The following is a 21,556-nucleotide window of genomic DNA, read 5'->3' as shown; positions in this document are numbered from 1 at the left end:
GTTTCCCCAGCAGTCCACACCGCCCCATCCGTCTTTCTTGCGTCAAAACAAAAGTCCCCATGAAGACTTTTGTTTTGGGAGGGGAAATCCACATGTTTTAAGTGGCTGTCGCTGCCCATACATTTCGTTTCACATATGAATGATGACTGTATGATTGACTATTAAAAGTAGGCTATTTGTGTTTTGGGGGGAAATGACAATAAAAAGAAAAACATTAATTAACTGAATGGCAGGAGGACTCCAGGGTGTGCTGAGTGACTCCACTCAGGTCTCCTAAGCAACCAAATTGGCCCGGTTGCTAGGGAGGGTAGAGTCACATGGGGTAACCTCCTCGTGGTCGCTATAATGTGGTTCTCGCTCTTGGTGGGACGCGTGATGAGTTGTGTGTGGATGCCGCGGAGGGTAGCATGAGGCCTCCACACGCACTAGGTCTCCGCCATAACGCGCTCAACAAGTCACCTGATAAGATGCGTCTAAAACGGCAACTGAGATTCGTCCTCCGCCACCCGGACTGAGGAGAGTTACTACCCACCATGAGGATTTAGAGCACATTGGGAATTGGGCATTCCAAATTGGGAGAAAAAAAAAAGAAAAAGAAAGAAAACTGAATAGCGGAACAAATCCTATGGCTTCTTTGGTTTTTGTTTAAAAAGTATTTTCTGGAATTATTTGTATTTGTAGGCTAGGGGCTTTCAAACATTTTGATGCCAAGGACCCCCAAATATGAAATAAAGGCAACTCAATATTTTCATGCGTAAATGCTAATTAATTGTGTGTGTGTGTGTGTGTGTGTGTGTGTGTGTGTGAATCAGAATCAGAACTGTCTTTATTGCCAAGTAAGTTTTCACATACAAGGAATTTGCCTTGGTGTTTGATGCATACAATAACAATAAACATAGTAAGATAAATAATAAACTATATTTACGACACAGTATATAGAGAAAAAGTAAACTGACTGGTTATAATAAAGGAGCTGTACAGTTGTGCAAGATATGTGCAGTTGTGCAGGGATGTGCAAAATATGTGCAGAGTATGAACCATAGAATGTGCAAATGTTCACAGTTCACAAGCATACTAAGTGTGATATTATATAGATAACACGTTGTTTCCTAAATTAAATTGGTTTTTATATTGTCACTGTACTAAAGTCAAAACATAAGATTTTTAAACATTATGTGGAAAATATTTTCTTTGTCAACATGTTGTATCTTTTAAAGAGAGGCAAAATGAGTAGTTTTAATTTCTTAATGTTAATTAGAATAAAATAATTGTAAAATAAAAAAAAAAAGTAATAGAAAACAATAACAGTATCATTTTGTTATTTTTATTTCCTGAAACATATTTCATTTCTGTATTAAGTTAGAACCTTAACTTTGACAGCTCTGAAAATACACTCAAAAAACATTTAGCCTGTTTTTAAGATTTACAAATAGAATTGAGTAATCTTTATCAAAACTGAATAAATAAAACTTACATTTATTCAAGTTTTATTCATTTAATTTTGTTCAAGATTACTGAATTCGATTTGATGGAATGTTGTTGTGAAATTGAAATGCGTAAATCTTAAATATAGTACTAGTGTTCTTTTTGTAAAAAATAAAAATAAATCTGAAGTTGGACAGGTGCAGCAGACGTGTGAGAGTGAAATGCTCAGCAGACAAAGCTAGCTCACCTTACAATTTTATTATATTTGGATTCATTATCCTGTAGAGTGATGATGATGAAACTGTACAATATCAAATGAGGGATTTATATGTGGACAAACAGGATCTGCACCTGACAATTAATTCTGTTCATACAGACAGCATTACCAATGACCATTCGGCTGGAGCCGGGCCTGTGTACAGGTGTGAAATGATAGGCTGTTGGGTCAGAGGTAGTTTCCTTCCATTCTTCACTCTAGTACAGCTCAGTTTTCATCTCATCTAGGGAAACCCCCTTTATTTTAGAAATCTACAGACTGTTTTAGGCAACACAAATTAGGCATTTGATTAAGAATAAAACATTTAGATTCCTGTGGTGTTCTGCATGATGTGGTCTGGTCTCTGCCACAATTATTGTGGAAATGTTAGACCTATAAATATTAATCATTTTATTTTCTGGTGAATGATGGTACTTAAATATGCCTTTATGCCGCACACTGCAAACTATTTTCTCATTAATAGCTTATGTAAACTACGCTAACAGTAAAATCCTCATATGACCTCATATTGCATGCTTAATTCAGTGGTGTTCAGGTGTCATCTTATAAATGCTGTTATACTGCATATTTAATCCAAGTTTGTGTACAAATGTCTTGACTTTTGGCAGTTTTGTCAAATGAGTCAAGAAAAGATGGTGAAATTTGAGGCTAAATTTCAGGAAAACAGTATCCAGAGTAGTGTTCTACTGCAGCTTTTGCCAAATGTGGATCACCCGAGTATTCCATGCATATAAATTTACATTCTCTGCATAGTATTCATGCTATATACTGCAGAAATAGTAATAGTAGTATGCTATTCTGAACATTGCCCATGTCTGAGGGATGATTATTTCTGAGGTACTCACCCAGAATGGAACACTAACACTACCATTAAATGAATGATCGCAGTCTTATTTGAACTGTTTAATTGAATCCCAGTACTGACATTTTTCTGATAATGTCTAACAATGGCACATTGATATGAGCACACGGTAACTACAGAAAAGTTTATCATTGCATCTTAATTAATGGCCGTTAATCAATTGATCATGACTGTCTGAAGCCATGTATAAGTGTTTAATTAAGGGGTCTTTCAAAGAGATTTCCAGAGTAATCATGTTATTTACACAGTAGTCAGAGTAGTGGTAGAGCAAAGCACAAATGACAACACATTTAAATATCTGCAGTCTTTATTGCAACAAGACTAGGAAACATTTAATATAACTTCTCTTACATTTTTAGCATCTATCTCTTCGTTTTGCCCAAATTAAGCAGATACTCTGAATGGGTAAAATCTGATGAACATCTCTCAGAGACCACTAAAATGACTGCTCATTATTTACAATTCTCTTCTTTTCTTTCTTCAGTCTCTCTTACTCCTCATCAAAGATAACTCCACTGATGTACAGGGCTGCAGGAAAATAGCAACTGCAATCAGTCCATCTGAAGTTCAGTATTCAGACTAAGATGACATTGGATTAGGAAAGCGATCCTCTGCAATCAAGTGTCCATGTCATCTTCACATTGACTGAGAGTAGCTCAACATATACTAGTTGTTATGAACAAGACACTTACTTTCCTGGTCTTTAATTTCAAATCCATTTTAACATGTGATAGTGGGAAGCTTTGGATCATACGAAAGGACTGAAAACACATTCCTTCCTATTCATGGCACACATAACACATCGGCCTGGAAAAACACAACCAATTTGAGGTGAGGAACATTACTGCCATACAGAGATCGTCACTGTTTCCAGGCTCCTGACAAGTTTGTTTTCATGTCATAGGACTGGCCATTCATCCATAGGCACATCCATATCAAATGAATTAATCAAATAGCATTTAGGCTCAAATGCTTGTTGCAGATATGATTAAAACTCTCTTGCTGTGAGGTATCTGAATGCCAATAATAAAAGTGCATGTGACATCAGGAACAATCAAGGACTTATGGCCAGCCCTGTCCTTGCATCAGCTTGTACAATTTTCACACTCCCCTTTCATAAAACTATAATGAAAAATAAAAACTGCTTATGGTAGCTTGGTTTACAAAATCTAAATATTACATAACATGAAATCTGAAGCCAATAAAAAACCATCAGTTAAATTGTGAAATCATTAGAATGCATTCACCTACATAAATATTTTGAATACTGAAATAAGATACCTAGGAAAACAATCTGAAAGCATGTTTGCGAATGCCATTAAAAAAAAAAAAAAAAAGAAAAAAAAAAGAAAAGAGATGTGGTTAAATAACTTACTGTACAACAGTGAGTGGGGAATAGTTTTCTGAGAGGTGGGTGGAAAGCGTTTTGTACTTGCCAGACATTTGAATGGGAACCCACATGCATAGCTACATCGATTAAAAAGCATAAAAACATACAAAACAGTTGTTTTAGTGTTGAATCGTACCACACACACTATCTATTGCTCTATATGAGGAATGGTTTCAAATACTGTACCGATGCTGAATTAGATTAACTATCAGATGAAATCTGCTGGGAATGGGAAAAGATCAAACGTAGAAAGCAACAAAAAATAAACAATTGACAGAAATCAAAGTAGCCACCCACACACTCAAATCAGCACCGGTTGCCATTCTGGTCGAGTGAAATTTGCTGCAGTACCTTTTATATGGTTTTATACCACCATTAATACCTTACAATAAACTTCTAGCAAAATAAACACCTCCACATAAAACCCTGTGTAAATTTCATCATTATTCATTTCCATCTTGACAGCTCAGACTGAAGCCATCTGTAGTTTACACTCTTGTCCAGTTGGTTCTCCTATTAGTTCATAATGTGTCCACATATTACATAGCAACTTTACTCAGGCCATACAGTCCACATTATGCAGAATGCATGTCTATACATGTCTATCCACATGAAGGATCATTGTTAGTTCTGCCTTCTTTGAGGGGCCTTTTCATCAACGGCTCAACTTACAGATCAAATAGACCTTACCAAACCAAAGCTCCTTCTTCATGACACACAATGCACAAAATTAAGTCATTAGTGAAGACTATACTCTCAAGTTATACATTCGCTGAACCACTGAAAGTATTTGGGATGCTATGAAATGGGCAGTGAATCTTGCTTGGAAACAAAAGACCTACAAAAACTAAAACCTGCCAAATGCAAATTATGATTCACTCCCTGACAAACTAAATCAAACCTATCAGCTGAACAACTGTTTCCTCTCCATGTCTGGGAGCCCACGCCTCGTTGATTTCATTCGTAAGTCAGCACTGTTTGCACACATTTTCTTGTAAGAATCTAAGGCAACATGTGGTTTTTCTCTACCTTAATAACATCCAGGAAATAATATGTGATTTGCAGCTAACTAAGCCTCCAAGCACACATGCACACCCCACACACACTCAAAATGGGTTAAAAAGTCTGTCTAAAAAGTCTGAATACTTCATACAGCTTTGCTTAAATCAGTTTATACATGTGTTATATAGGTTGATTAATTATTTACCTTAGGGAAAGCGCTCAGATGATATATACAGCCATTCACACACACAGATCTACACAAACACACATCCATCCACACAGTCTGACCTACTTTCAAACACACGGCAGTCACTAACATTCATTTAGAGCCATAACCGAAAATAACAATCATGAGGAACAGTTGATTCTGAACGTTAAAATCACAGAGGAATAAAACTCAGCTGAAAGATTTAACAAAAGGGATTGTGTAATGCTGCATGGAAACGTACAGTTGTACACAAAGGAAGTCCGTTCTTATAAACACAAACAAAAATACACTGAAGGGAAGTTATTTGAAAATTAATAACTTGAGTGTCTTCCCCAAATGGCAGGCAGACGGTGATCCTGAGAGCAGACTCTGTAATGTCCTGTGGCAGTTTTCTACTCTCTCTTTCAAATTCGTACAAACACTCGTCTTTTTCCTCGCTCGACTGATCTTATCTTGTGTGAGGGGTGAGCAGGGCCAGCAGGAGTGCTGCCAAGGCAAGTGCCAGGCTGCAGGGTGCCAACTGGTTTCCACTAGAGGGTTGCTCCCCATTTTGAGGCTTGTTGAAGCGTGGTTTAACAGGTGTTGGTGTGGAGAAGTAGATGTCATCGTCTTTTTCGCAAGGGGGCGAGTCGCAGCCACTTCCACTTTCCTCTCCGCTGCCAGCATCCTCTGAAGAGCCAGGAAAAGAAAACGGCTTGTAAAATGTTGACCTAGTTTTAACACTCGTTTGGGCCAATCTGATTACTTGTAAACAGCGTTAAATGGTTTGAGATCGGACTGCTTCAAAAGAAAATAATCATCTACATTTGGAAAAGCCCATCTATTTTATATATATATATATTAGTAAAAGTCACATTTGCGTTATATTTGCACTGAAGTGTGTAATTTCTGTGCCACTAGCGCCACCAAGTGGAAGTGCAACAATAAACAACCAGTGCTTAGAGTATTACACAAACTACATGAAGAATCTGTTGCCTTGTACCATTGACAAATGAGATGTCAGTGCCAGTGTAGGCCGCCTTCAGCCAGCTGGTCATTTCTTTCAAGACTGCAATCTGCCGGCGAATCACTATGTCTGGTTTGGTAATGTCAACTTCCACATCAGGATTAGACACCTGATTGGCCAAGCCACTGCCCATGACGACAGATTCGTACCTGCACATGAAAGGAGAGAAAATTTAAGTGGGCTTCTCTGGTGGTAAAGTAGCAGGCTAGCTGGTTGAGTGAGGAATAGAATTAGGGGTGGACGATATACCATTTAAAATGATTTACCGGAAGAAATGCGAAAACGGACAGAAATGTTATTGTCTATTCCATGGTTATGCAAAATGCCACAGCATAGTACACAATGCGTGTTCAAATAATCATTATCTATCACTCAGGTAGATCTGAGTTGAAAAATTTTCACCAGGGTCAATTTTTATATTTAATACTTTTGTATTATTTTTGTATTATAGTCACCTTGAGAAAATAGCATTGTTATTAATTAGTTTGTTTTTACTGATAACTTTGTTTAATTGCGATGTAGACTGTTCAAATAAAAGAAAAACGTTTTTAAAGAGAGCTCTACCATTAAGGCCTGTTTATACTTCTGCGTCCAAATTCAAAAGTATTTATTAAATTATTGTAGCATTAAAAATGAGTTCATCAAAGTACGTTGTATTTAGGTACATATTATTTATTATACATGTTGCCTGCAATGCAGAGAAACAGTAAATCAGGAATACACTGTATGCTTGCTTTTGAGTCGCTTAAATAATAATAAATAAATATTTTAGCATACTTTGACGCTCTGTGCTTCAAAAAATAAATAAATAAATAAATAAATAAATAAAAACTCAAATCAAAATAGTAAATAACTGCTTTGCTTGACCAACACAAAATGGGAGTCGTTTAAATACAATACATATAGGAAAAAGAACCAACTCTGAACAGGTCCTTCTTTAATCTGCTGACAAATTAGAAGTTTTCCATTTACATAACTTATAAATTAGGATAATTTACTGTGCACCATACTGTCAAAAATAAGGTCAAAACATACAGATTGGAAAGTTCTTTAATAGTTCATAAGTTGTAAACATATGTTTCTTTTGTCACGTATTTCATTTAAAAAACAAAATATAAAAACAGCAGATGGTTACATAAAAACGAAAAGTCCAAATACAATGCGACACGATCACCGATCAGTGGATATGATGCATGAATCTTAAAATAATTTTTGAGAAAATGCGGCACTATCTAAGATCTTTTTTGTCATGCTGAGGGACGGTCACTGGTTACAAAGCGAACCACAGTTGTTGTGGTCTGCGTTGTCGCGACACGCAGTTAAATTTTTGAAGAGGTGCACGTCAGGCTACGGTGTAGGCTACGCTGTAACCGCCGCAGCTACATGTAGCCTACAGCATAGGTTCAACGCAGAAGTAAAAATCGGCCTTTACTTTGAACATTGGTTAATTTTTTACAGGAGTCTTTTTCCAAAAATGTATATTGTGATATAAAAAAAATAAAAAATAAAAATGTCGACCATGAGTAAAATTTTGCTTTTAATTGCCCATTCCTAAATAGAACGGAGGAATTATACCATACCTGCTTTTGGCTGTGCCATTCCAGCACTCATCACCTGGTGCAACCCTATCTCCTACACACACCGTGTCCGGCAGGGTGGACCAAAACTTCTTAGCGTGCTTCAGTTTCTTTTTGGCATCCGTCAACTAGGAAACAAGCATACAGTGTTACTGATGTTCCATTCCAATCTGTTAAAATCAATCAACACTCCATGTTTCTAAAGAAAGTGTTGGGGAGGAGTAGAAGAGGGTAATATGTGGGCACTATGTGCTTACCAGTCGGTCCAGGCTGGTGCCAGCTGCAGTGGTAGGTCTGGCATCAGGGCTGTAGGGGCGGAAACGGCCAGGGAACCCTGAGTCTCTAGTTGAGCGCCGGGTGCGGAAGGCACTGTTGGGTTTGGGCTGACCACAACCTTGGAACACCTGAAACACAAAAATAGCTATAAATATATATTGACCATTCTACAGGATAGCCCACTTACTGTATCAATTAATATAAAACATTACACAGGGTTCCCACACTTCTTGACCAATGGATTTCTATGACCTTTCCAATCGTTTGTGTTTATTGAATAAGGATTTTTAAAATACATTCAAATTCAGACCAATTCGCTAATGAGTCATTAAAACCAATTTGTAAACTGGTTCGAGTGATTCATTAAAAAAGACCTGATTCAAAATAATCATTTACTCACAAATTAAACATCAGGATGGTTTGTGAGCAGGTTGTACTCTACACAAGAGCAATTTCTAGCCAATGAAATTATTCAGAACACAGCATAACTAGAAAAATGTATTCCCTTATATACTGCATGACTACAATTATATTAAACTTGTAATTGACCCTTCGCTAAGCCCCACTCCCCCAGTTACAGTTGCTCGCTCTGACAAGCTCTGCAGGACTCCCCATTGGAATGAATGGGAGATTGCCGTGACCGACGCACAATTTTTTGGCAAAATATTCTCATAATCGGAATGGATAATATTTTTACGTGGGCTGGTATGAAGAGTGACATTGTAATGCATATTTATCTGAAGTTTTTTGTAAAAGAAATTGTTAAATTACACAGTAATTTGATTAAAAACTGTGGAGACTATTATTACAGTCACTTGAAAATAAAAACTTTTTAGTTTCATTAAATAGCGATTACACGTCTAATAACATATGTGTAAGTGAACAGAGCTGTTTATAACGTCTCATAACACACTCATTTGCTCATGATGCTGTGAACTGCTTATTTACTGTCGCTTTTACTATGACTTGAATCAACACAAATTAATTAACGTTCAGTTCTTAGCTTTAATTTACACTGGAGTAAAGGTATCATTGCAGATGATATATGTTCATTTGGGAATGAGGGCTGACACAGTTTAATCCACAACATGATCTTCTCCAGATTTATTTAAAGATTATTTTAAAAAAAGAAAGAAAAACACTGCGAGTACCCTCTCTGGATGACTCGTGTCACTATTACCCGGCAACTAGGGCTGCCCCCGACCAAAGATTTTCCTAGTCGACTAGTAGGCATTAATTTAAGCCATTGGTCGACTAGTTGTCACATGTTTATGATATTAATTTAATTACTTGTATATATTTTGGGGGGCATCAGAAAATGGTTTGAGTTCCAGGGCTGAGAAAGAATGTTATAAGTAACATTGCTAACACTGTTCTACATTACAGAGAAATACTAACCCGTAATAATGAGCCTTTAAAATATACAGTTTACAAGCGCACGCATGAAGTGAGCCGCAGCGACACCGGCAAAAGCGGTAATGATCCTGAATGTGTCGGAAAAACCAGCAAGGAGACTGTCTGAACATTTTGTTAAGTTACAGTGAGAAATGCACATTAGGGTTGTGCTGACAGACGATGATCTCTGGGATCGACGATGATGAGATTGATCGCCAACAGCTGATGCCTTTGACGATGTCAAGATGATATTTGTATTAAATGATTATTATTATTAGCCTATTATTATTATCAAATTAATATTACGAATAATTTGCCCATAGACACACAGACACGCGATTGAAGAAACACACTTTATTATATTATTAAGAACAGATGACAGAAAAGCCGTCTATACGCATGTCTGACACGCTTTTTGTTCGGAGGCGTGCAGTCTCGTGGAACACGCGCATGTAAAAGGTTCTCACACTTTTTGTTTCTGTCTTCTAAACTTTTTTTTTGCAAGAACAGTATCGTCTATGAGTGCTGCAAATGACCTCAGACCATGTCAGTTCAGGAGGTGCTTTGAGCTCAGTTTGCTTTATTTCCACAGAGCAGTTTGTTGTGACTACAACTCTGCAGCCTACACATCTGAGATTAAATCATAAAATAATACAGAAACACGTTCACCTTGAACCATGATTTATATTTCAGTGATTATTATCATCATTATAATTATTATTTTTACATTAAGAATTGTTTTTATGTCTTCATTTGTGCAAGTTGTTTTCCGCCTGCATGTTTAGACGGATAATTGCCTGATGGTAAACGGAAAGGCGGTTACTTATATATAATTTTTTCGATCACTTCATTATTTTAAATGCTTTTTCGTTTTGTTTGGAGTGCAATTTGAATTTAGAAATGTATTTAATTTAAGTTTTTCATTTTTTAAATAAATTAATTTAATTTTCAATGCAAAATCACTAAAGCAAGAATATTCACTGATCCCTCAGCCCAGGGTTTCCAATGCAATTGTGTGTATATATATATATATATATATATATATATATATATATATATATATATATATGCGTGTGTGTGTGTGTGTGTGTGTGTGTGTATATATATACTACCATTCAAAAGTTTGGGGTCACTTGCTTTAAATGTTTCTCATGATCTTAAAAATCTTTTGATCTGAAGGTGTATGCTGAAATGTTTGAAATTAGTTTTGTAGACAAAAATATAACTGTGCCACCATATTAATTTATTTCATTACAAAACTACAATTTTATTTAAAAAAAAAAACGTTTTTGAAATTGATGACTTGGACCGAATAATTAAGAAAAGCAGCCAATAAGTGCCCAACATAGATGGGAACTCCTTCAATACTGTTTAAAAATCATCCCAGGGTGATACCTCAAGAAGTTGGTTGAGAAAATGTCAGGAGTACATGTCTTCAAATTCTAGGCAAAGGGTGACTACTATGAAGATGCTAAAATATAACACAGTTTTGATTTATTTTGGATTTTGTTTAGTCACAACATAATTCCCATAGTTCCATTTATGTTATTCCATAGTTTTGATGACTTTACTATTATTCTAAAATGTGAAAAAATAAAAGAATGAGTAAGTGACCCTAAACTTTTGAACGGTAGTGTGTGTGTGTGTGTATGTATGTATATATATATATATATATATATATATATATATATATATATAGTGAAGGAGGGAACAAAACAAATGTATTCACACACATCAAGTATTTCCGGACAACGAAATACCCGACCGGCAGAGAATGCACAGATGAAGTAGGTTCTTTGCCAGTGAGATGTTGCCCTTCACAACTGTTGTAAAGCCATCTTTCAAAAAGTTGAACAACACACATTTTAATTGCACTTCATTTTTTTCCAGTTTCATTAGAATGTTTAGTTATAATAAATAAAGTTCAAAGTTTGAAATCAAGGTATCTTGCTTTACTGTGTAGGCTTAAGCCTAATCCTGCTTAATGAAAATTACCCCATACTGTAGTACCACCTAACATCAAACCAGTGGTAATACCGGTGTTCATCATTTCCTGTGGAGGTTTTTTTTCCTGCGTCCAACCGACCAATCAAAACTTGGTCGACCAAGACTCTTCTCATCGACTGACGTTTGGTCGACTATTAGGGGCAGCCCTACTGGCAACAAAGTTGTTTTAAATGTTTTTAATTATTTTGATAAAATCCCGCTTAAAAGTACTAAAACAAACATTACTTCCATATGCTATTGGAAAATAGCAAACGCGTGTCAGAGGAATGGCGGCAGGGTAACAGTTGCTAAGACAGGATTGGTCAGAAACGCTTTTAAGGCAGGGCTTAGCGAAGAGTCAATTCACTCTTCTCAGGAATCAGCATGTCAGAGCACAGCAAACATACAAATGTCATTTTGAAGAGATCTTAAAAACACAGAGTCACTGACCTTCTGCGAAACCTGTATGCTGTTCTCCTGCATATTCATGATGGCATCTGAAATCTTCACATCTATAGGATCCATGACTGACTCGAAGTTAAAGGGCCCCTCCAGTCTCTCAGCAAGACCCAACATGGCATCTAAAATCAAAAATCAACTCATTAATAAAGGGAAGCCTCTCACAACAAGAAATTTCCTCAGTACCACACTTTAAAACCAACTATGCATGGTACTATAACACATCTCCTCCACTAGAGGCCAGCATACAGTTGTCCAACAAGACTGAGCTCATAAGGAACTGCAACCTGTTGTGCAAACAGCTTGTTAAGCAGTCAGAGGCCTGAACAATGTGCCCCAATTAAGGTTCCCCCCAAAGCTGACAGGCAGGGTGAGCAAAACCAGTTGCGGTGTCCTGCGAGCCAGGAGCAGATTTTGAAAGCATATGAGAATGTGTGGCAGGACCTCTGACCAAACGGCCTGTTGAGTCAAAAGTGGCCCAACACACTTCATGAAACACACACAAGGGGGGAAAAAAGAGCAGCTTCCCAGCGTTAACTTCTAATCCAAATCAATTTCAATACTGCTTTCAGCCGTGGCTTAATTTTTCATGGTTTTGACCTCTGAAAAATTTCTGTCATTTCAATGCAACCTATTCATTTTTAATCTGTAATTATTATGCTCAGTAATAAATCCGTTACTTCAGTCATTTAAAACCCATTAAGCCCACAGGAAACTTAAGTTGCTTAAGGCTGTACCACTATTTTTCCCATCTGTAAATATTTTTGGGTGACTAAAGATGATTTCAAAACAACTGGCATACAAGCAGAAAACCTTTGGAAGAGATTTTGAGAACTTGCTGGATAATGTGCCATGGTGGCATTTAATTCATTCAGCCATTTCTGTGTAAACCTGAAAACTTCAGTGACCAATATTTAAAAGCTCTTATTCTCTAAATCTTCGCATAGGTTTCCATATAGAGATCTGTACAATATCTCTGCACAGTATGTGAATGATTGTAAATAATTGTAATTAGGACATCTCTGGGCACAAATCAGGAAGTTCATGTGTTAAATATCCTCTTACCCAGGAAGTTATTCCATTCTGTGTCCAGGTCTGCCTGATTGGCCAGGCAGCCGCGCATGACGTTGAGACAGTAGTTCTTACAGGGCTTCAGTGCCACCTGGCCAGTACAGTACGGGCAGTACAACATCTTCATAGCTGCTCGCACACAGCTCGGTGAAGCACTCACCTGAAAGAGAGAAAGAGAGAATGGTTGAGCAGTCAGCAAATCAGATATCGGGACACCAAAGGTAAAGTTTAATGAGTCTGTAACCTAATTCATGTCTGATATTGCTGATAAAAGACTGAACAATGAGCCATTACCGATCCTGCCACCTTTTATAAGGTCAATGTCTAACTGCAATTTAAGGTTCATTTGCTTATGCCAATTTACTACAGACCAGTGTCAGAAATTAACTTTTTTATATACATAATATTTGCCCCCCCCCCCCCCCAGACATTTTTTTTTTCATCTCTTTGAGAGCATTTTTAAGTGCCTATACTATATAAAAATACAGAGTTTGTTGTTTGTTTGTTTGTCAAATATTTCAATTGAATCAATTAACTGAAATGCATTCTTGATCTGAACAGCTATGGATGTTACTTATAATACTAAATCAACATCAAATACAAAATAATGTAAATAATGCACAAGATTTAACAATAAATGCAAAAAAAAAAAAAAAAAACACCACCACAATGTTGGCACTAACTACAACTAGATACATCTAATAAAATTAAAATGAAATATCAAATGTTGGATAAAAACAATAAAAAAATAAATCACTTTGGAAACTGTTTTGCCCCTAATTATCTGGAGTATTTTTGTCAATTTGTAGCATTCTTGCTTCAAGCCCTGGTTAATTTCTGACCCTGCTAAACACACACAGAGAACCCTTGACCTCTGATATTTTAATGCTGGTAGATAAGCTTCTATGAGTTCAACAGGTGTCCACCTTCACATACTGATAAACCCCACTGAAAACTTGTCTTGTACTTCTGATCTGTGTTGTCCCTGATCTGACTCTCATAACGAAGCACCAAGCTAACTTAACCTCTCATTGTAACCCAACAAATGCCCCCAAAGCCTCTCACCGTGGACACTTTGCCCACCACCTCAGGCATGAGCGCTAGGCCGCGGGTGAATGTGCGAACCGCGATGAAGGAACGGGTCAGCTGCAGGCGGAGTTTGCGAGGAACATCGCCGAAGGGCTTGAGCTGCTCCATGTGCCTGCTGACGCACTCCATGTACGAGTCGGTGAACTCGTACTGAACGTTGACTAATCGGAACATGCGCTCCAGAAGCTCTGCCCAGAAGTCCGCCAGCATGTCATCCAGGTTGACAGCGCTGCTCCCGTGGGCATAGTAGCGGCTTAGCTCGTGGAAGAAATGCTTGAATAGCTCCGCGTTCTTCACGTACATCAAGCCGTAAGTCCGCACGAACATGTCGTGAAGGGATTTCTCAGCATTGTTCAACAGCTCTCTAAAGAACTCTGTGAAGAGAAGGAACAATAATGAGAATTTATTAGTTTTCAATAGTTTTAAGGCTTTTTTGCCAGTAGTTTAGATCTTTGACTTACCAACATTTTCACTGACGCCACCACAAAAAATATTTTTGTGTCAGAAAAAAATAATAATAATGTTGAGAAAAGAAAGGTGCTATAGGTTGTGCAAGTTGTGTGTGATTATTCCACATGTGTCATCTGCAATGGTGAATGTGAAATTTGAGGGAGAAAATATGACGCATTATTTTAGAAAAGATATTCAAGTGATTTTTTGAACGTCAAGACATTTGCAATAAGTTCATACGTAAAAACATATACAAATGAGTATTTCTGGCAAGCCATAATCTTTCAAGTAATCTCTCACAGATAAGACACAAGATGTCTCTATATCTTATTTATATCTATAAAAGAATGTGTACTAACTGGCCATGAACACAAATATAACAGAGGAGTTTAAGTACATTCAAAATATGGAAAAAAAAAGCACAGAGACTGTCAACTTCAACATATTTGAAGTATTTTTTTTATTAACACTGGAACTTAAGCTGGCAGTACGTCCATTACTTTGTCATTACAATGACACTCAAGAGAGAGCAATTTAATGCTCAAAATAGCCCTCGGGATTACTCATGCATACTGACTGGAAAACCTTCAAGAACTGCCAGGGAAGCCAGAAATGCACACGGTTATTATCTAAACAGATTAATGCATATTCCATTAGACCCAACACAAGTTTTTCACTCTCTACATTCCAGGAAAATAACTTTTGTGTCTAAAGAGAAAGAGCTGTGAGAGCAGAAAGCTTCAAGAGAAAGAGGATGGCAGAAAAGGATGAAGGGCAGCTTGCGGTTCAAATAGGTACCGTCTTGCCCATCAAGACAGTTGAGGCTGACCGCTATCAATGGCATTTTCCTGTTGTCACATTCCATTCGCTTTTCATTCTCTCCGCGACATCCTTCAGAAGCCTTTTCAATAGGATTCCTGAATAATGTCGACCCCCCCCCAAATGGACCTGTACCCCCTTAAACCCCTCTCTCACTGACTCTCTTGCTTTCAGTTCATCAGCGCCTTCAGAAGGCTCTCTTCATTGGAGACAGGGAACAATGACCTACTTCATCCTGTGGAATGTCAGACCCCCCTCCCTCCCAGCCTCCTCAAATAATCCAGCCACTCTCACCCATGAAATTCTCTCCCCAGCCAGTAAACCCTACTTTCTTAATTTCAACAAAATGAGAATTCCAAAGAAATGCTTCACCTCTCTCCCGCACTCACACACGCTCTACACAAAATGCGCGATTTGTTTTTCGCCTTTGTATCACCTTTCTCCTCTCACATAAACCCTCCTGCCCCGCAGCACAGATGCCCTGTGCATAATGAGTGAGACTTAAGTGTTAAGTGGCCATGAATGTGAAAGCAGCGTCTGATGCGCTCGTAAACTGTCTTTCACTACCATAGGCTTCATCAACAAAACAAGACACCGAGTTTATAAGCAAACAAAAACACACAAACGGTCACTGTGCTGCTGTCAATTACACCTCAATCAAACACTCAAGTTCCGTTCCAAATCCTAGTGAGCTGCCTCACTACCCTCTGCCAACATAGGCAGCTGCCTTTTAAGGTAGCATCCATAAGCTCATGAAACCTCTCAAGCGACTGATTTGGAACACAATACATAGGCAGGAACTTGAAGCACACAGGAGACTCAACTTAATAAAATATTTCCAAATAGGCAACGTGAGAGGAACAACGCAATACTGTAATAAGTAAAATTTACATTTTAGGTAAAACTTTAAAAGCAATAATTAAAAATGCTTTTAATTATTTAAATGAAACTTTTTTTGTATTGATACTTTTTAGTGTGGAATTAAGATTTGTATTTCCAATTGACCGTTCTCTCGCTCCGTCCACCATCTTGGCCGACAAATACTATACGCAAATTCGTGAACGCAGATGCTTCTAGCTTTGCAAGCTTGATTTCACGTGTTGTTGCGTTCCAAAATGTGTCAGACCACAATTCATAACACAACACAATTACGTGTTGCATTCTTAACTAGGGCTGCAACAACTAATCGATAAAATTGATAATGATCGATAATGGAAATCACCGACAACAAATTTAATTATCAATTAGTTGGATATTTGCGGTAAGCACAGAGAAGCACCGTCAGTGACGTCCCTTCACAGCCAAGTGAAAAATGTGTTTCATTATGAAACTTCGCACTGCGTTTACAGATGATTGTACTATATTAAACTGTATATAATGCTGATTATAATGTATAATAACGCTAAGGGTCCTCCTGATAATGCCACGTCATGTAATGTCTGATTTCACTAGTAAATTTATATAATGGCAAACATTATTTTACTGGATAAACACACACATTTTTTTTTTTTTTTTTTTTTAAAGAACAGTTTACAAGAAACATGTAATCAGTGAAAATACTATTTTAAAAACTATAATATTAAAATACTTAAATGTATGTAATCAGTGAGAGTGTACAACCATATGTATCTAAAATAATTATGTATTTTTCAGCTAGGCAGAATTATTCATTTTTCTATTCTTGTATCACTATTGTCCTCTGCTGGGCTGATTTTTTGTCCCACTCCATGCCCGATGAATCATTTTAATCTTTAATCATGAGCATTTTTTGTTAAGTTTTACAAGTAAAGGAATGATTTCGCATATGTCCTGAAATTAACAATAATAATAAACTCAAACTTAACTCTTCATGATTCAGGCTTTGTTCAAAGTTTTGTGAGAGTATAGAATCATGAATTCAGTAATGTAAAAGCAAACCAAATCCTTACGGCATTTATCATTTCAGTTTTTTTTTAAATCATATTTTAATAAAATGCAGGAAAAGAAATCTCAGATAAAATGTATCAGATTAATCGTAGAAATAATTGAAGATTAATCGATTACTAAAATAATAGATAGTTGCAGCCCTATTCTTAACATTGCCACAAGGGAGCTATTGCAGAAATTTGTGAGAACTGTCCACTTCTATGGTGATTTTTCGCATTCAAGTCAACTACTATAATGGCAGATCAACAGTTTAAAGAGAATATAGCTGAGCAAGTAAGTTAAAGTCAATATATTTATAGCATCTTACCTGAAAATCAACATTCAGTTTATTGGCACAGAGGTTTCCTTATTGAAGGAAACTTTATCGCCCCCATGAGTACTGAGGTTTGTTACTGCCACAGTAACGCAAGAATGCACATTGCAATGCATTGGTCAAACGTTTGCATCTGTGTAAGCATACTTACGTCAAGTATTTTGCCGGCCTTACAATATGGACAAAACAAGATATATTAGGTGGTGGATGTTTAAGTTGCAAATCTTTTGGTACAGACGTTGCATCAGGAGCGCACCTACGATGCCTTCATAGGCAGCACACTAGGTTTTGGAACAGAGCAGCAGTTAGCAGAATAGGAAGAGGTGTGCATGTTTGTGAGAGAATGAGACAGGGAAATGCGAGTGTATTTGCAGGGCTTTTCTAAATGCCCCCATCCTGCTGTGTAACCACGGATACCAGAAACACCTAAGCCCTTGCATTTAGCTCCCCTCCCACGAGTGGCCCTTGGCCCCTGGCCCCACACAGGGAGAGAGATAGAAGGCACCCAGCTCCACGCTCCAATGACAGAGATTAAGCTACCGCACCCGCCTCTCCAGAGATTTTGTGGAATGCCAGAGCTGTCACAAGTTTAAAGTCCAGGAATACAGTCATGGGGGAGGACAAGATGTGGAGAAAGCAATGGAGGATGAGGAGAAGAGAATTTTCCAAGTTTGCATGTCAGTATGCCATTACCAAAGAAAACATGAATTTACACTAGCCACTTGTCAGAAGACCACTTCAAGGGAACACATTGAATCAAATCTCAAGTAGATGAATTTCTTTAGATTTTGGAAGGTTTTTGATTCCTGCTAAAGAGCATATGGATCAAGGCAGACATTTCAGGAACGACTGGAGACAATAATTATACCTCAACTAAATAAAACATTTTCCAATGTAAATCCAGCTAAATATGTAGAGATGACTATAAGTAATCCAGAAGTAGGCAGATTTCCCCGAAAAGTGTAGCCTAATTTGTTTTCAGTTGGACTAAAACAATTTCAATATAGGCAACATGAGAGGAACAATGCAGTACTTTAATAAGCATAAACACACAGTACATGGCACGCACAAATTGTAAACAAAATATTACATTAATAATTTTAATTAAAATATTTATACATTTTCCGTATTGAATGAATTATAAATATATTTACAACTGTAAGTAATCAATTGATAGGCTGATGTCCCAGGAAAGTAATTGTCAGTATGTTTACACACAAACACACACACTATCAAAGTTGGATTTCAGTCAGACTAAAACAACAATTCCTCTTTTTAAAATGCCATTTAAATGTGTTAATCCGACTGAAAATGTACTATCAAAATTTCAGTATTCGGTACCGATACCAGTAAAATGTCATGGTTTTCGATACAAATGGCAATACCACAGTGACAGCAAAAATATGCAAATATGGTAATGTGCTATTGAACACACTCCTTTAGCCTATATAAAACGTTACATTTCAATGTTAATAATAATATAAAACAAATGCATGTGTCCTTCAAGTTTTTCTCAATGAAGTATGCATCACTTCAGTGTTTTAAAGTAGGGTCCTAATGATATCTGTTTTATTTTTTCCTAAATTCTGAGTTTTCCATTTTATTTTATTTTTTTACTTTTCAACATACCATTGCATTTGTTTTTACCAACTTTTATTCAGTACAACAGCACTCTTGCTTGTGATATACTGCTTAATTTTTAGTATTATTTTTAATAATAATAATAATAATAATACTTCTATTATTAATCATTATTATTTATTATAAATATTACTACAGTGAATATTAAATTTTACTATACAGTTGTAATATATTTCTGTCGCAGTTTCTTCAATTTTAGGCGTGTTGCTTTTATTTTGACATGAGCTTTAATTTTGACGTGTGTTTTGATGGAAACTTTACTTGTCCGGATAAACAGTTCATTACAAATGGCCAAGTGTGATCATTAAAGCTCAAATATTGTTATTTAATTATATAAACATAGTTGGCATGCTCTGCACAGTGGATAAGTGCTCTGTTCTGTCATCTAACACACAGCGCACATTCTGTGGAGTTTGGAGTTATGAGCGGTCGGCTACACACATTCACTTTTAAACACGCAGCTCATGTAGACAAAGATTGCAATCTTATGCCATTTAACAATCACACTAGGACATGTCACGTTTTTAATTTGATTAATTGTGCATTTATTTTTCCCCCAAAATATGTCAAATTTGAGTGTGAGCATTTGGAAGCAGTCGTGTGCTGGTCAGACAGCATGCAGGAACCAAATTGAGTCAGTGCTTGGTACTACCGGTACTGTAGAAACACTTGTATCGTGACATCTTTTTTATTTTAGTACCGACTTGGCTCTCACTAAGCTCGACTATGCAAAAACCTGAGACAGCTCGATCATGACTGCACATGTAAATTTATTGACTGTGATGCTATCAAAACAGTTTAAGCATTAGAACCAGCCTGACACAGCAACATTATCCCAACAATTGGCGTAAGTTTGGGGCAGGACTTTCTGTTTTCAGTCATTATTTGTTTACAATCACTATTTTTGCAATTTTGTTTCGTGGTGCAGCTAATACACTTCAGCTTTAAACACGTTCTAAACAGCATAACAGATGTGCATAAAGCAAAACCAAGTAAACCACTCAACGTCAACCATCCCCCAACAGTTCTTCCTCTTTACAGACTTCCCAACATAACTGTTGTGATTTTGGGACTAAACATTGTAAGCTGTAGAGTTTGAGGGCGTGTTTCTCAGGCATACTACTACATCATTAAAAGAGACTTTACGATACACAGAAGTCATCCAACAAGCAGGCCGTGGACCTCCCTTCTGATTTTTTCATTAAAATGCACTTCCCTCACACTCATTGGTCCAGAAATCTGTGTGAAAGGTTAAATGCGAGTGTTCTTGTGGGGTAAGTTAACCACATTACATTATATATGAGGTGAAGTAGAAAATGCATTTAGACACAAACTTCAACGAACATCTCAAAATAGGTCTCAAAACTCTGAGCAATCAAACATGTTCCTCAAACACCCAGAGGAGGGAAAAATTCCAGACTCTCTATTCATTGTCCCGCCCTTCATGCTAGCTTATTTTTCCACTCATCCCCCTTTCCTTAACTCTTCTTTATCCCAGGCAGTGACTGTTCCCCCATTTGTGCCAATTAGTTACTCAGTTTCTTTCTTTCCTTGTGGGATTTCAAACCACCCTGCTGAGGTGTCGAGGATGAGAATTCGGTAGGAGGTTAATCCTGAATCTCATGGCACAGTTGAGGCTCCCCCAGATAAGGTCACCTAGACCCAGACCGGACACACAGGGAGGAACAAACACACCAAGCCACAGAGAAAACATATTTCTGGTAGGGCACTTAATTGCCTGTGACTCCAACCTCTAGGCTTTCAAAGCAAAGGCTGCTATCAATGATTACCCATCCAACACACACCCAAACTTGTGTGTGTGTGCTCATGTTCATTTAATCTTAATGACATCTAGTTGCTGTGTTGATAGCAAACATGTTCTTCTGCATTTCCCACTTAAGTCGTGTTGCCATTTAGTCTTCATTACCATCTTCATTCTACAACTTCTATTAATACATACTAGTTGATTAGAGCTGTCAACAAATTTTTCTCAATTGTTTTAAATTATGATACTTTTAGCATTGGTTCTTTAAATTTGTATGGAGAGAGCCTTTAGCTCAGAGTAATTAGAACAGTAAAACCCTCTTGGAAAGTTGTGTATTTAAATTAATCCACTTTAAAAGCACCTCTGCTACAGCCAGACACATTCAAACAGACGTCTTTTGCCATTGTGTCTTGATGTTTATTGAGTGTCCTGCCACAAGTACTGCATTTTTAAGACACCATGTTAAGTTAAAAACAGTTCAACTTTTAGAAAACACGTCTCAGACCCCTGTATTCCGCTCCATTCCATTGCACTCCATCTAGCGTTTTGTTTACGCATCTTACGTGAACTAGGGATGCACTGATCAATCAGCCACTGGCCAATCTTGGTGTCATATCAT

The 21,556-nt window shown here is 37.2% G+C and overlaps 1 protein-coding gene across 1 annotated transcript in view; it reads right to left on the bottom strand.

The window, feature by feature from the left end:
• Positions 1-2,853: 2,853 nt before the first annotated feature.
• The window catches only part of LOC127417670 (glypican-6-like), a 60,703-nt gene continuing 42,000 nt past the window's right edge, over positions 2,854-21,556 (bottom strand). Inside the window, exons 3-9 of the mRNA XM_051657805.1 lie at positions 14,000-14,397; positions 12,929-13,094; positions 11,855-11,985; positions 8,005-8,151; positions 7,751-7,875; positions 6,147-6,319; positions 2,854-5,833 (exon numbers count right to left, since the gene is read on the bottom strand). Of these exons, the coding sequence (XP_051513765.1) occupies positions 5,613-5,833; positions 6,147-6,319; positions 7,751-7,875; positions 8,005-8,151; positions 11,855-11,985; positions 12,929-13,094; positions 14,000-14,397 (1,361 nt within the window). The 3' untranslated portion in view covers positions 2,854-5,612. The remainder of the gene's footprint in view (positions 5,834-6,146; positions 6,320-7,750; positions 7,876-8,004; positions 8,152-11,854; positions 11,986-12,928; positions 13,095-13,999; positions 14,398-21,556) is intronic.

This window comes from Myxocyprinus asiaticus, chromosome 27 (genome assembly GCF_019703515.2).
Source record: "Myxocyprinus asiaticus isolate MX2 ecotype Aquarium Trade chromosome 27, UBuf_Myxa_2, whole genome shotgun sequence".
Lineage (NCBI taxonomy): Eukaryota > Metazoa > Chordata > Actinopteri > Cypriniformes > Catostomidae > Myxocyprinus > Myxocyprinus asiaticus.
This window is presented reverse-complemented; position numbering and strand designations above follow the sequence as displayed.